At 34.7% G+C, this 15406-nt stretch overlaps 1 protein-coding gene across 1 annotated transcript; it reads left to right on the top strand.

Annotated features, from left to right (window-relative positions):
• The first annotated feature begins 1181 nt into the window (after window positions 1–1181).
• On the top strand, window positions 1182–12385 carry LOC118484886 (rho GTPase-activating protein 7-like). Its single transcript, XM_035980963.1, has 22 exons — window positions 1182–1575; window positions 1889–1925; window positions 4641–4717; window positions 5314–5384; window positions 5468–5546; window positions 5647–5791; window positions 5881–6000; window positions 6094–6171; window positions 6293–6348; window positions 6820–6889; window positions 6962–7049; window positions 7131–7374; window positions 7475–7687; window positions 7762–8085; window positions 8430–8479; window positions 8569–8629; window positions 8717–8800; window positions 9551–9664; window positions 9748–9917; window positions 10322–10391; window positions 10544–10753; window positions 11967–12385. The coding sequence occupies exons 1-22, from the start codon at window positions 1522–1524 to the stop codon at window positions 12135–12137; spliced, it is 2586 nt and encodes an 861-aa protein (XP_035836856.1). The 5' UTR covers window positions 1182–1521; the 3' UTR covers window positions 12138–12385.
• The last annotated feature ends 3021 nt before the right edge of the window (window positions 12386–15406 follow it).

The following is a 15406-nucleotide window of genomic DNA, read 5'->3' as shown; positions in this document are numbered from 1 at the left end:
ACCTAGATTTAAAAAGTTTGAGATTTGGACTAAAATGATAAAAGTGCCTAAACCACAGAGACCAAAATGTCAGTTTACTCTTTCTTATATCATGTTTTTGGTAATGCTTTTGTATTTGTGACTTCATTTATAACATTTTATTTCATCCTTTTAATGTTAAACTCCAATTATTATGAATTAAAAACACCGTTTGAATGTGAGAGCTGATACCTTAATTCTTTTAAAATACTCTACTAATAGCTCATAACTGAGAAGCTACCTAGAAGTAGCTTTTTTAATAAGGAGGTTAGTTGATCAAGTTTGTTAAATTTCATTTAAATAATTCCTTTTGCTATTTAAGGTCTTATTTCTTTGTTATTTTATAATTACTATTACCAACATCTCAACACAAATAAAAGCTTCCGTTTACTCACTCTATTTGTATACACTTATACAAGTGTCTTTTGGTAAAGTAATTGCAGTAGAACAATATAAATTGACAGACAAGCTTAATGTCATGGGTTGTGCGGCGTTCTTGAATCAGTAGATACCGACTACTCTGTTCAGCTTATGAGCTTCATTTGTTTCCTTCTGTCAAACTCATTCGGGGAGTGATCCAACTCACGACCAACGGGGTGTCAAGAAGTGTACACATTTTTTATACACATCTTTCCTTGATCATTAGACTTTTCTAAACATAAGCATAAGGGATTGGAAACTCACACGTTTAAGCATATCTTCTATTAGACTAGAAGTATTTTACATTTAGATTGTGACATAAGTTGTTTTCAAGAAGCTCTCAATTAGAGAATATATTTCTATTAAACTTTGTAGAAATAAGTTTAAGCTCCAATAAGTTCTTTTTCACATAATTGGATTTTTTTTTAATTTTCTTTAGCAAATGTCAACATGTATTACTTTAATTGTCTTTTAATCTCATGGTATAATTCAAAATCGTTTGGTTATATAGCAGAGACTTATATAACAAATAACCCACAAATGCCATACACACAACACAAACCCCAAAAACAATTACAAGACGACAAACTAGGCGCACCCGCCGCAATGCGCGGACATTCCACTAGTTTTTAGAAAAATATTATTTTGGTAAATATTTTTCCATCAACACCGCTTTGGTAAAAAAAAAAAAATAAAAAAAATCATGCTTACCCTCCCTTGATTACACGGCGCATGAGCGAGCGTATGAAGCACTAAACCAATGGCCAAGCTGCCCCAGAATCACGGGCAGAGAAAGAGAGTCTCCCCATAAAAAACCAAATGACACCACCACTTGAGTTGGCTTTCCCTTAAACTCAAATCATCCCCTCCCCTCATCTTATTACATTACATTACCACTGCCAAAAGTAGGTGAAAAGCAACCACTATCACCTAATCTCACATCCATACTTCTTTTCTTCATCAATTTCAAACCCTAGATCCCATCCACCTGCGTTTTTCGATCTGGGTCTCCCCTAATTTGGATGATTATCGATACCCACTTCACAAAATGTCTGATTTCTTTACTTTCAATGGTTTTTAAGAATGTCTGCTTCCTTGGCGCCGTTCGAGCGGCCCCGAATTGGACCTTCAAATACGGTACTGTTTGTTATGCCGATCTTTTTCGAGTATGCTTATGTTGTTTCAATTGAAATCGACTAGGGTTTTGGTTACAGTTTTATGAAGTTCAATGTAGGTTTAATTTCTTTGAAAAAAGTTTTCATTTTTATGCGATGTGTGAAGTGAAGAGGGAAGTTGTGTGATATCCTCAGATGTGACTGTAATCTGTTTTATTTAGTGTTCATGTTCACAAAAAAAAATATATTTTTTAATCTGTTTTATGGATGGATTATGTGGTTGTGGTGGTGAATTTTTTTATAACTTGATGATGATCTGTCGAAATTATCTACAGGTTTTTAAAAGCGGGCCGCTCTTCATATCTTCGAAAGGTGAGTGAAAGTTCTTTCTTTTGTTTAAGTTTGTGATGTCAAGTGCTTAATTTTATATTTATGTTTCTGTTTGGTTAAAGACAATTAAGGTCATATGTTTGCATATAGCCAATGCAGTGATAAGTGAAAAGTTATTTGCTTTAAAGCATATGCTATATGTATCATCTAAAAGACATTTTGAAAATTTCTTATACATGATGGGTATCTATGTTATAGCTTGTGGGATATGTATCTTTGTTAGCTGCTTGGCAGTGTATTAAGCAATGTTGTCAATAGCGCCTAGCGAGCATAGCGCTTGCTATAACGTTTGGCATGGCGATGCGATTACAGGTCGCAATCTGATTTTGGCATCTCCGTAGCGTGGAAATAGCGGGATTCTAGGTTTTTTGTTATACTATAAATAGCGATGATATATGCCTATGAAATAGCAGAATTTCCGTTTTTTAAATATACAGACGAGAACAGCGTATTTTGATAAAATACACAAAATATTTCTAAAATTATTTTCTAGTGTATCGCTAAACATAAAATAGCACCCGCTATTTCATGGCTATCGCCATGTAGCGTATAGGTAGCCTGTCGCTATCGTCCGCTATTCGCTATTAACAACTATGGTATTCAGTATGCTTTGGCCTTTGATGGCTAACAAGGTGCTGTTAGTTGAGAATATAAATTATGAACTCAAGTTTGTTTGAGCGTAGGGCTCAACATTTAGTCAAGCTTTCTCTGTATGAATTTTTATAACCAAAGGCAAACACTAATCTTAGGTAGATACTTCTAACCGACCATTTGTTTGTTATATCCTGCTTAAAGTTTCCTCAAGCTTGAACGAGTTAGTGAACTTGATTATTTTAATAGAAGGCAAACAAGTAAGTTGTAGGCTGCGTGCCCCATAGATTATACCTAGTGAATTCCTGGTTATGGGGGTGTTCTTTTAGAGGTGTAGGGTTCAGTTTGATCAGGAGTTTATAAAGTTAGATAGCACAACCATCTGATGGATTGTGTTAGACGCATGCATATTATTGATGCCTTTTTTTAAAAAAATGACTTTTATATATTAGTAATTCCAAAAATGTGTCGTCGTAAAGGTTTATTACGGTGGTGCTATGTGTGGAGGGAGACGATAGTGGGGCCTAGCGCAGCCTTCTCGCTTCGCTTCAAAGCCCCACTTTCAGGCCCTCAGGCGCATTTTTCACCCAAGTTCCGGCCAAAACTGTTTGAACAATCTGAAACAATTATACCAGCCCTAAACAAATCTGAAATCAATCTAAAACAGCCTAAACAAACCTAAAACATGCCTAAAATAAAACCACTAAAAATGTGTTTTTATACTATGAGCCTCGCTTATAAAAGCCCTCGTTTTTTAAGCGCTTTGCGCTGAGGCGGAAGGCTCCTCCTTTGCACCTTTGACAACTATGGGAGAAATATTATAGCAAGTAAAGAGGAAACGGGTTGATCTTGTTCCAGATTTATTTATTTCAAATGATTGGGTCATGGGCTGGGTTACAATCCTTTATTAGTGGGTTACACCATGATCCAGTTAGTTGGATAATTGGTGATACTACCTAGCTGCACTGGCCAAGAGCTTCATAGTGTTTATCTTGTAAGTTTCGTAAGTCAATATATCTCATCTTCTAGAGCTTCACACTCACACTATGACACGGCTGGATATTCCTAAGCATTTCAAGGGTGCACCAAGTCACTATAGAGGGGACCACGTATATCGACTATCATGGAGATCCTAGAACTAGATGGTCACTGATTATTGTGTTTTTATTGGAGGAAATCTTGTCTCTTGCCTCTTGGAGGCTAGAAAAGAGTGTTGGGTCATGTTCAAGTGTTAAATCTGAATATAGGACTTATATGGCTACACAATCTACTGTTGAATTTGAGGTGTGACAGTGAGGCCGCTATTCATATTGCACGGTCTTGTGTTTCTTGAAAGGACCAAACATATAGATGTAGATTGTCATTTTGCTTAAGACAAGCTAAAAAGAGACTATCACAACACAACTTCTCATGTTAGAACATTAAACCACTTGGCTGATGTCTTCTTTGTGTCACTACTTGGAAGTCGGATCACTTTTACGTGTAACAACCTTGGTTTAAAAAAGCGGGAATCGCACAAAAGCAATGAGGTCTAAAACCGATTTTTAAAAAGCGAAGCGCAAAAGCGGTGAGCTTTTCGTACGCAAAGCGCTAAGTGATTATATAATTTATTTTATATATCTCATAAGTGTTTAGCATTCAATATCTATGATTTAGCTATAATTAAGCTTTATATATGTTTTAAAATAAAAAAAAACATAAATGTACAACACAAAAAGCCTGTTGTACAACACTCAGAAGCATAGAAACACCCCATGTACAAAAAGTGTGCGCCTCAACTGCGCCTTAGGTCGATTTTCACTCTAAAAAGCGCGCCTCAGCTGCGCTTCTTATACATGGTGCGCCTTATGTCACACAAGGCGATGGGGTTTGCGCCTAGATGCGCTTTGCGCTTAAGCGCGCTTAAGGCGCTCTTTTTTAAACCAAGGTAACAACCTGGGTAATCTATATACAGATCTCTCATTTTGAGGTCCCAGTATTAGAATGTAAACGTCTATAGGTGTTGGTCCACTACTTGGGCTTTTTATATTTATATACCACTCTATTTTTTGGACAATCTAATACATATCATCTATGTTTACAAAACCATTTCTTCTGCTGCCTCAGGTTTAGGTTGGAAGTCATGGAAGAAGCGATGGTTTATTCTCACACGCACTTCTTTGGTGTTCTTTAAAAATGATCCTGTTAGTTATCTTCTTCTTCAATTTATTTCTTTTCTAGGCTTATTAACTATGCAGTTAATGCGGTAAAATATCGGATATCGGTCAAGGACCGATATTTGAAATATAGGTTATCTCGGTGAGATATCGGTAACTTTAATATAATGCAGAATTTATATATATAGCAATTTAACATCAATAATTCAGTGATATATCGGTTATATCGGTCAGATTTCGGTCAAATATCGGTGATATCGGTCAAATATCGGTGATATATCGGTTATATAGGTCAAATATCGGTCAATATCGCCGATAATATCAGTACCGATATTTTGACCGATATTTGACACCGATATTTTACTAAGGGACCGATATATCACCGATATTAACTGCATAGCTTATTAATGAATTCTTTTTTCTCTACTGCTAAAATTTATGGAATTACCGAAGGAAGGTTTTATGGTCTTCTTACTTTTACAAATCATCAGTGCTTCTCTGATTGTTCTCTAATCTGATCACAATCTCATACCTTTACTGGATTTGACTTTATTTTTTTTTTGCAAGATTCAGTTATATGATTTCTTGTTTTATTGCTAAACATGTACTATATAACTATGCAGAGTGCAATCCCTCAGAGAGGTGGTGAAGTAAATCTGACGTTGGGAGGGATCGATTTGAACAATTCAGGAAGGTATATCGGTGTTTTTGGTTTGTGTATGTAATATTGTTTTTGAGTAAGCGTTAATCTTCGTTGTGGTATATCTTATTTTGCAGTGTCGTTGTTAGAGAGGACAAAAAGCTGTTAACGGTTCTGTTTCCTGATGGACGTGATGGCAGGGCATTTACCCTCAAGGTTTTTTCTCGACATTTCAGATTGCTTTTTGTTATTAATGTATGCCTGATCTCTATTTTATGTAATTTCTCCGTAATAATTGCACGGAATGAAATTTTAGGCCGAGACATCGGAAGATTTGTATGAATGGAAGTCGGCGCTGGAACACGCACTGGCTCAAGCACCAAGTGCAGCGCTTGTTATGGGACATAACGGAATATTCCGCAATGATACTACTGATTCAATTGAAGGCCCCTTTCATCAATGTTTGTCTTTTAATCTTAGCTGTTTCACTGTATTGATCTACTATTGGAAGTCATTTAATGAATGTCTCGATATTTTTTTTTTTATCTAGGGAGGGACAAAAGGCCGGTTAAATCCTTAGTTGTTGGACGCCCGATATTGCTTGCGTTAGAAGACATAGACGGAGGACCCTCTTTCCTTGAAAAAGCTCTTAGATTTCTTGAGAAACACGGTAAGCTTCTTCTTTCTCAATGTATAAATCATATGGAGTCATGTACAAAGTTTGGGTATAATTATGTGGAAGCTTGTACTCTTAATGTTACAGGAACGAAAATAGAAGGTATCTTAAGACAGTCCGCGGACGTCGAGGAAGTTGAGCGCAGAGTTCAGGATTATGAAACAGGTAAAAACAATTTCGGTTTTATTGTTATACCATTTTGCATTTGTTGTCTTCTTGTTGCACTTCAATTTCACTCAACAATCAAGTAGCAAGAATACTAAAGCATACCATGTATTTGTTCCAGGCAAGACCGAGTTTGGTCCTGATGAAGATGCTCATGTTGTTGGTGACTGTGTCAAGGTGCATAACTGATTAAAATATTTATTCGATCAGTGTAATAAAAAAAGATGTTTATGAAAGTAACTACAGAAGATACATTTAACTTTATGGGTCAAGTTATTCTACAAAGGCTCCTAATTGTAAGAAGAATTTATAGAGTGACAAGTGTCCAATAACCTAAAATTAAACCCACTACATCACCACCCAAAACCTAAAAACCACCCAAAAACCTAAACCCCCACCCCGTCGGCAATTTTTTTTTTTTTTTTTGGGTGGGTGATGGGGGAGGGGGTGGGTGGGGGTTTAGGTTTTTGGTGGTGGTGGATGTTTAAGTTTTTTTTTTTTTTTTTTTTTTTTTTTTGTGTAGTGGGTTTTTTTAGGAGCCTTATTACCCTTCTTACAATTAGGATCCTTTGTATTTGATCCTAATCCTTAACTTTATGTGTTGAGTCTTGTTTTTGTTTATATTTACTGAAGCTCTTTCATCTGTAGCATGTTCTTCGAGAGCTACCGTCATCTCCGGTTCCTGCATCATGTTGCACTGCTTTACTGGAAGCTCATAGTGAGTTCAAATCTCTTCTTATTTCGGTTGTTACATTTGGAATACGTATACTGATATTGTTAATCAAACAAGGAATTGATCGCAAGGAGGCTCGAGTAAATGCCATGCGTGCTGCAATCTTGGAAACATTTCCTGAACCAAATAGGCGTTTGCTACAGAGGTATTTGTTACTTTGTATTTCTGAACCACGCATGTTTTGTTTTGATTTATGTTCATTTTGCTTGGTGAAATTCATCTGCAGAATTCTCAAGATGATGCACACTATTTCTTCACATTCATTTGAAAATCGGATGACACCATCAGCGGTTGCTGCTTGTATGGCACCATTACTCCTACGCCCTCTTTTAGCCGGTGAATGCGAATCGGAGGATGAGTTTGATAATAACGGCGACAATTCTGCACAGCTTCTTGCTGCTGCAAATGCCGCTAATAACGCTCAAGCTATTGTCACAACTCTACTTGAGGAGTTTGAGACAATCTTTGATGTAAATATGCTCTTCTGGTTTTTCTTTACTTCAATCGTTTTTTAAAATGTAACCGTGGAAGTTTAGATATTGATCTGGAATTGTTTCCGCTGTGGTTCAGGATGATGCTATGCTCAAATGTTGTACATCGGCAGATTCTCGGATAGACAATAGTGGGAGCGAAGATTCGGTGGATGATGAACATAAAGTAAACGGTTACCATGATGCTGAAAACGAAGCTGATCCAGAAAGCGACGAGGACCCTGAGCGCGTACTGAGTGGAAAGTTGAGTGAAAGCAGTGGTTATGCTTGCAATGATCTTTACGACTTTAAGGTACTCGCTTGCTTGCCTAGATGTTGATTTGATGAACTTGTACTGATGTGAAGCACTCGTTGTATTGAATTTAGGCGTATGAAGCGGATGTATCCCCAGGGAACAATGTACCGAATGCTAGTATATTAGACCGGTCTCAACTTCTAGAAGATTCCAATGGTCAAATGAATGAGCCTCAAAATATTCAACATAACAAGGAAAATGAAAATGGGAAGGAGATGGAGAGTCCGCATGGCATGTTGTCGAGAAGCGAGTCTCATCGGTCAGTGGGGACAATGATATCTTCTATAGACCCTTACTCTGCTGCCAAATCTTCAATAGAGACTCCAATAAGCAAGTTTCCAGGCTCCAATAGTAATAGTAATGCCAAACATTCCACATTTTGGGGACGGAAAAATGTAAGTCTTGTTTGGCTTTGTAGGGTCGTAAGACGTTAATGCTTTATGCAAAATCTTGGAATTTTTTGGCTCTTTGCTGCACTTTAGAACTAAATTATAGCCAAGTGCTTTGCTATGTTATGGTCTAAGCAGTTACAACCTAGATATGAAAAACGTATCAAAATTCAAAATCCCCAAAAATTTATATTATATATATGTGTATGTATATAAAAAAATGCTAAATTTCGTCACTAAAAAAAGAACAACACATGTGCAGTGGTACTGTTCAATACCGATGTTCTGATCGATATTTTACATGGAGTCGTATAGGCATGATGACTATTTTTCATATTCTTGTTTCTCAGGGAAGAAAGACTCCGTCAATGGAATCAGTTGATTCTTCTGGAGAAGAAGAGTAAGACTATTAACTTTTGTTTCATTAGTGTGTACGTAGCTCTTTTCCAGAATTGGTATTGACGAGTGCAATATTATGTATGTTGCTAGACTTGCTATTCAAAGGCTTGAGCTCACGAAAAATGACTTGAGGCAGAGAATCGCAAAGGAGGTAATATTAGGTTTTATGATACTTTCTGTGCATATTCTGCAACGATGACGGTTTTTTCTAATAGCATCTATGTTTTGTGGATATTAGGCTAGGGGGAATGCAATACTTCAAGCTAGCTTGGAAAGAAGGAAACAAGCGCTGCATGAGCGTCGGTTGGCTCTTGAGCAAGATGTATGCTTCTCTCTTTCAAGTTGAATGCAATCATTATCTTATATATATATATATATATATATATATATATATATATATATATATGTATATATATATATATAGAGTAAGGTTAACATACAAAAAGCCTTATCATACATCACGTAGGAGACAATGATAACCGTTGGATCAGGGTATAATCACGCATGGGACCACATAATCACGCATGGGACCACATAATCACGCATGGGACTATAATCACGCACGTTCTATGATAATAACGCACGTTATATTTTTTGTCATGTATGTTAATGTAGGTTAAGCCTTGAAGTACATTATACTTTCTCTATATATATGGTTAGGCTAACGTACAAATGCCCTTATCCTACATTATGTACACGATCATCTCAGCCGTCAGATCTTCATCCCACATTGAAATCGCATGTTGATTTTTTGTAACAATTTCACATGTTGGTTTTTTAACATGCGATTTCATTAAAATTACCACATGCGAAATTGTTACAAAAAACCAATGCGATTTCATCAGAATCATCACATGCGAAATTGTTACAAAAAAACATGCGATTTCATCTTGCTATTTTATAACTTGCGAATTCACCATCGCGTACATAGCGTACGTTAAGCCATTTTGTACAGTACACTCTCTCTCTCTCTCTCTCTCTCTATATATATATATATATATATATATATATATATATATATATATATATATATATATCTGTATATGTATACATTAAAATCAAATCATCACAGGTTTCAAGACTTCAGGAGCAGTTACAAGCTGAGAGGGATTTACGGGCTGCATTAGAAGTTGGTTTAAGCATGTCTTCGGGACAGGTGTCTGGATCCCGTGCTATGGATTCAAAGGTTTCTACTATTCGTTTCTTTTACTAAATAAATTTTTAAGATTTTGGGTTCATTTTCTTATATGTATTGTTTTCAAATGACAGACAAGGGCTGAGCTGGAGGAGATTGCTCTTGCTGAAGCTGACGTGGCAAGGTTGAAGCAAAAAGTTGCGGAGTTGCATCATCAACTTAATCAACAACGCCAACATCACTATGGTTCTCTATCTGACGCTTCTGACAGATACCAACATGTTCATAACCATAATCCTCAACAGTAAGTGTTTCAACTAATATATGCTTAGTGAAAAAAACCGAACCGGAATATACGGTTATTTTTTGAAAACCGAATAACCTAAAAATCATTTTTTTTTTAATTTTTGAATGTTAAGTATTTGTGATAAAAACATTACCATGTTTATCTATCTTTGAAATGATTTATCCATTGCCTACAACAAATAACAAAATTAACATATAAATTAAATGATATTACAAGACAAAATGTCTTGATAAAATTAAAAACTTTGGATAAAAATAAAAATATATTAGAAGGTTAGGTTTATGTGAACAATATTAATTAGAAAGGTTAAATGTAATAACTTATATATAAACATCTAATAAAGATTCCTGATTGGATCATATATCGTATCATGTTCTTATGGGTTTGTTGGTCTTTGGCAGGAGATTTTTCCAGCAAGATTTTGATACTACACTTGCTTATATCAACCATGAAAGGAAACAAAGAACGGAGGTAAGTAACTTCTTAAGTGTTTCTACAGTTTTTTGACTGAATATTTATTCTTTTAGAAAAGATTATGATGTCCAAGTTATTACTAGTTTATCACAAGTTCTGCCTGTGGACATGCAATTCGACAAGCTGACATTTTTCTGACGTTGAAGCAGGAAACTTCACTGGGAACGGAGTTGAGGAACATTAAAGGACAAACATTAACATCTGGTAATAGTAGTAGGCAGCCTGCACCTGCACGCAAGCAGCACTTGATGGATTCCAGTGACTCTAAAAGTACAGAGGCCTCTACAAGTCTTTCTATGGATGATTTTGCGGCCGTTGATTCTGTCTCAATCCCATCTTCATCCAGACCAGCAACAGAGGTTCGTTTGTTTACATACGTCTCTCCTCTTCAAGCCATCTGTTAATTATGTATAACTAGTGTTAAGCCCCTGCGTTGCAGCGGTTGTTGTAAAACTGTGTCAAGTAGTACCAATGCTATGCCACTGTCAACGACCCCCGCCAACACCGGAAAAACTCTTAAAAACAAATTAAATAAAAACGAAAAAAATAACGCTGAGCGAAAAGCAGACGTAAAATCTTTGAATCACGAACGCTTGTTGCAGAGAAATTAAACCGAAATGTAAAACATAAAAAAAAATAACCAAGTCAATCCAGGACCCGCACGCTGGTCGAACTTGTTAAACGGAGAAAAATAGATGTGTTGCGGCGGGCCAGTCAAACGGGAAAAAATATACGAAAAAAATGTAGAACCCCACACGCACGTTGTGGTGCATTAACTCACAAAATTTAGAACGAAACGAAAAACTTGGGAAAGATGATAAGTATGGTTGACCAAAATTGAAAATAAAAAAGAGTTGGGATTAAATTGCAAAAGATGAAAAACTTTGAGTTAAAAGTAAAAAACAAAGGGTCTAAATTGCAAAATTGAAGTTATTTATTAATCTTAGATAAAGATAAGGATAAAAATAAATGATATCTATATATTAATTATTATTAATATTAAAAGAAATTTATTAAATAATTATAAATAAAATTTATGAGGTTGAAGGAGATAATGCCATGTGTCATTATTTGGAGTCTTTTATTATAAGTTAGATTAGATAGAAAAAACAAGTATCTTAATTTTTTGACTTAATGAGGAATGTGGTAAAAACATACAATCCTGCCATATGTGTGTTAATTATATGGTCAAACAGTAATCAGTATTTTGTTCACCACAGCGCGGAACTGGTAATAAAGCTTAATATCTCATGGTGGTCAAAACAGCCAACATTTATGTCTTTATTTCTTGATTTAGTGTTTTAAGTAGGATTTACAAAACTCTATTATTAAAATACTAAGATAATTTTCTTATATAAAGTGGTCTAAATGTAGTTGGGGGGGGGGGGGGTAGGTTTTTGGGTGGTGGTGGGTGTTTTTTTTTTTTTTTTTTTTTTTTTTTGTGTAGTGGGTTTTTTTAGAAGCCTTTGTACCATTCTTACAATTAGGAGCCTTTGTATTTGATCCTAATCCGTGATAATATAGTTATTTTCCCGTACATATTGTGATGTAATAAAAGCGTGCATTTGATAGGTGGTGGAGTACCCCCGATATCAGTCGGCTGCATCTTCCACTTTGGTAGAGTTAACAACGCGTCTTGATTTCTTTAAGGAAAGGCGGTCTCAACTTATGGAACAACTTCACAACCTTGATTTAAACTATGGCTCCCAAGATTTTATGTACAAACAGTCGTCCCCTCGCTAGATCAATTTGTATGTATATATATCATATCCCTTGCTTTCTTTTTGGAGTGTAGATGTTTCTGTCGCTCTTTTTGGACTCGTCCATTTCCCTCTCATTTTGGTGTGGAGAAAAACAAAAAACTTGATGTTTTGTCAGGTGTAGCGCGGGTATCCTAGTATATCTGTTTATCATAAAGTGTTATTATGTGCAATAGATCGATAATCTTGCTATTTGAGAATGTAGTGAATGTTTGTGGTTTGTTGATACAATCACTTTATTATATATATATATATATATATATATATATATATATATATATATATATATATATATATATATATATATATATATGTGTGTGTGTGTGTGTGTGTATGGGTTTTATATTTTGTATCATGTTATTGGTCTGGTATTAAGCAGATTGGCTGGTGAAAAAGTTGGCTGTGTTTTTACTGGTGTTATGCCTCAATGACTCTTACATTTGTGTAATGTTTATGGGCTTGATTTTATTGTTTGATTGAAAAACTTCTATATACCATGTTTGCAACTCACAAATGGTGATATTTTTTGTAGTATAAATACCCCCTCCATGTAAATGAGTAAATCTATCTTCATAACATCTTTACTACTTACAATTAGGGATGCCTAATTTGGTACCAGTATTCGGTACCGTACCGTACGTCCTAAATGAATTTCGGTACCAATTTGGCTTTTTTAGGATCGGTACTTTCGGTTCAGTATAGTATGGGATTTTACTAATCTTTTACCTTCGAATACCGTATCATATAGTATGGTATTTTACCAATCTTTTTTAGGATCGGTACTTTTGGTACCGGTACAGATACCCACTTTTAGCAAATTTCAAGAACGGTAGAACCGATCTCATCCCTACATAGAATTCTCTCTAAAGTTCTTAAATTACATTATTAATCTTGTGGTAGCTATAATCATATTATTTAGGTAATAAATATGTGTATTTTAAACTTTATTCACTCTGCACTATTTTTTAGCTTCATACTAATTAAGTTCTCGTACGTTACACGGATAACTCAAAGTAAATTATATTATTTAACAGTGTTGACATAAACTTTGAAATGAAAGAAACATTCCAATGTAAATTCCAAATTACAATGAACTGGAAAAAAAATGAATACGGCAAATCACAAGTCGTTAAAGATTCATACACCACTATTATTTTAACTCACGTTAGCTGGTTAATTGGTTGGATAGCACTCTTAACACCTATGAAAGCTCTTTTTACAATAAATTGTTAATTACCATACAATCAACTATGAATCTTTTCTAGCTGTTTAAAATTCATAAAAAAGCAATATATAAAAATGTAATATAATAACATAGAAAATGCTTATATGCATAAGGGTAGTAAATAACTTAATAGAAGTGAATACTTTGATATGTTATTGGTCTGTAAGTTGTCCAACCAAATCTTTGTTAAGCAATTCCCCAATAAATCAAAAACCAACCTTGGTTTATTGAAAGCCCTAGCTAAAGGTAGAAAAGTCATTGCGAGTAGAATGAAAATCAACAAAATGAAAGGAATGACTTTCGTTGAGAATGAGTAATCCTAAACAAACGACTTTTTGCCGTTCCATTCCTTCCATTTTCATACTAAACATTGCAATAAAAATTAGTTATAACCTATCATGGGCATGTTGAGCTTGAAAGTGGGAATAAAATATTTAGACTTGGGTAGAGGAACTTCATGAAACCACTCACGGTTGAGAGCTTCTTGAGTTGTTATTCACTGAAAATATTTTAAAAAAAAGTTGTTGGACCTATAAAAGAATAAATGATATTTAAAAGCCAAAACATGAACAAGAGATCAAGAAATAAACAGTTGAAGAAGCAATTTCCTCCCAAAGAGCATTTGCGAAAGACCAGCTAACAACTGTTTGAAGCCTTGAAACCGTTTTTCATGAAGAAACAAGATCTGTTCAAATTCTAAAGTCTCTTGAAGCAAATGTTTGAGGAAGAAGACCAAACATCTGTCTAGCCAAACAAATGTTTGGAACAAAGCAAAGGAGGATAGCTTAACAGTTGTTTCCCAATGTAACAGTATTTGCTTTTTAACACTATTTAGCATAGTTAGATCAGTTGTTTGATTTACACAGATGTTTGCAACATCTGTTGAATCTTTTCTGTTAGGATGTCACTATCAGGGTGATGTCAGCCAATCACAAACAGAGCTTTCATACTTAGTATAAATAGATCTCACATGTTAGAGATCTATTTCATCCTTCACACACATTCTCTTTTATACGAATAGATTTGTGAATGATCAGGCTAAGGAGGAGACTGTAGAATCATTAAGCTGTAAAACATTTTGTAATCATTTGAATCATTAATGAAAAATAATTATTGATAATATCTTTCTACCTGTGAATTTATTATTTACTACAATCATGCTTGTTTAACTTGCTTTAATTCACAAGTATGAAACTAAGATGTTAACAAAATTTCACACTAAACTTTTATGTCATGTTGAAAATTGAAATAGAGAAATAAACCTTTATAACCACATAAAATTTGTCCAATAAAAAATATACCTTCTCATGATCCTAAGTTAAAAGTATGTTTGTTTAGTAGACCAAATCCAACGTACAAAACATTTCAATCATTGAAAGATGTTGCCAAGAATTTTCTCCTCAATAAATTATACCTGTAAAAATGCAAAGTAATAAATAAAAGCAAGAGAACTTAACATGTGGAAAAATTTGGCACCGACAAAAGCTAGAAAGTCATACCAGAAATTCACCCAAAGCTGGGAGCCTAAAAAAACATTGGCAAAAATAAGAAAACATGAACTTATTTAAAATTTAAAAAGAAAATACGAAAATGGGCAACTACGATTGCTTGACATAGTTCACCTTGACTCCAGGAATGGTTGTTTAGACAATAGTTCAACCATGATACCCAATGACCACATGTCAATTGTAGTAGAATATAGTTCTTCTGGTGCCCTAGAGAAATATTAAACCATAAAATAAGATTATTGCAACAACAATGTGATAATTGTAAGAGACTGTAACACCTAAAAACGGATTTAGTAATCAAACCAAGTTAATATTAATGAGTGGGTAAAATACCATTAGTGGTAAAAGCAATCCGTAAACAAAATAACTAGGAATAATGAACCTAGTTGATTATTAATATTGTTAGTGATAAATGTTGAATGATACTCATCTATGATCAAAATCTCAAACATGAGGAACCAAAAGGGGAAAAGCTGAAACTTAATAATCAAAATTAAAACAAAATACAATACACACTAA

This window comes from Helianthus annuus, chromosome 12 (genome assembly GCF_002127325.2).
Source record: "Helianthus annuus cultivar XRQ/B chromosome 12, HanXRQr2.0-SUNRISE, whole genome shotgun sequence".
In the NCBI taxonomy this organism is placed as follows: domain Eukaryota; kingdom Viridiplantae; phylum Streptophyta; class Magnoliopsida; order Asterales; family Asteraceae; genus Helianthus; species Helianthus annuus.
Note: the sequence above shows the minus strand (reverse complement) of the source record. Positions and strands in the feature narration are given on the sequence as shown.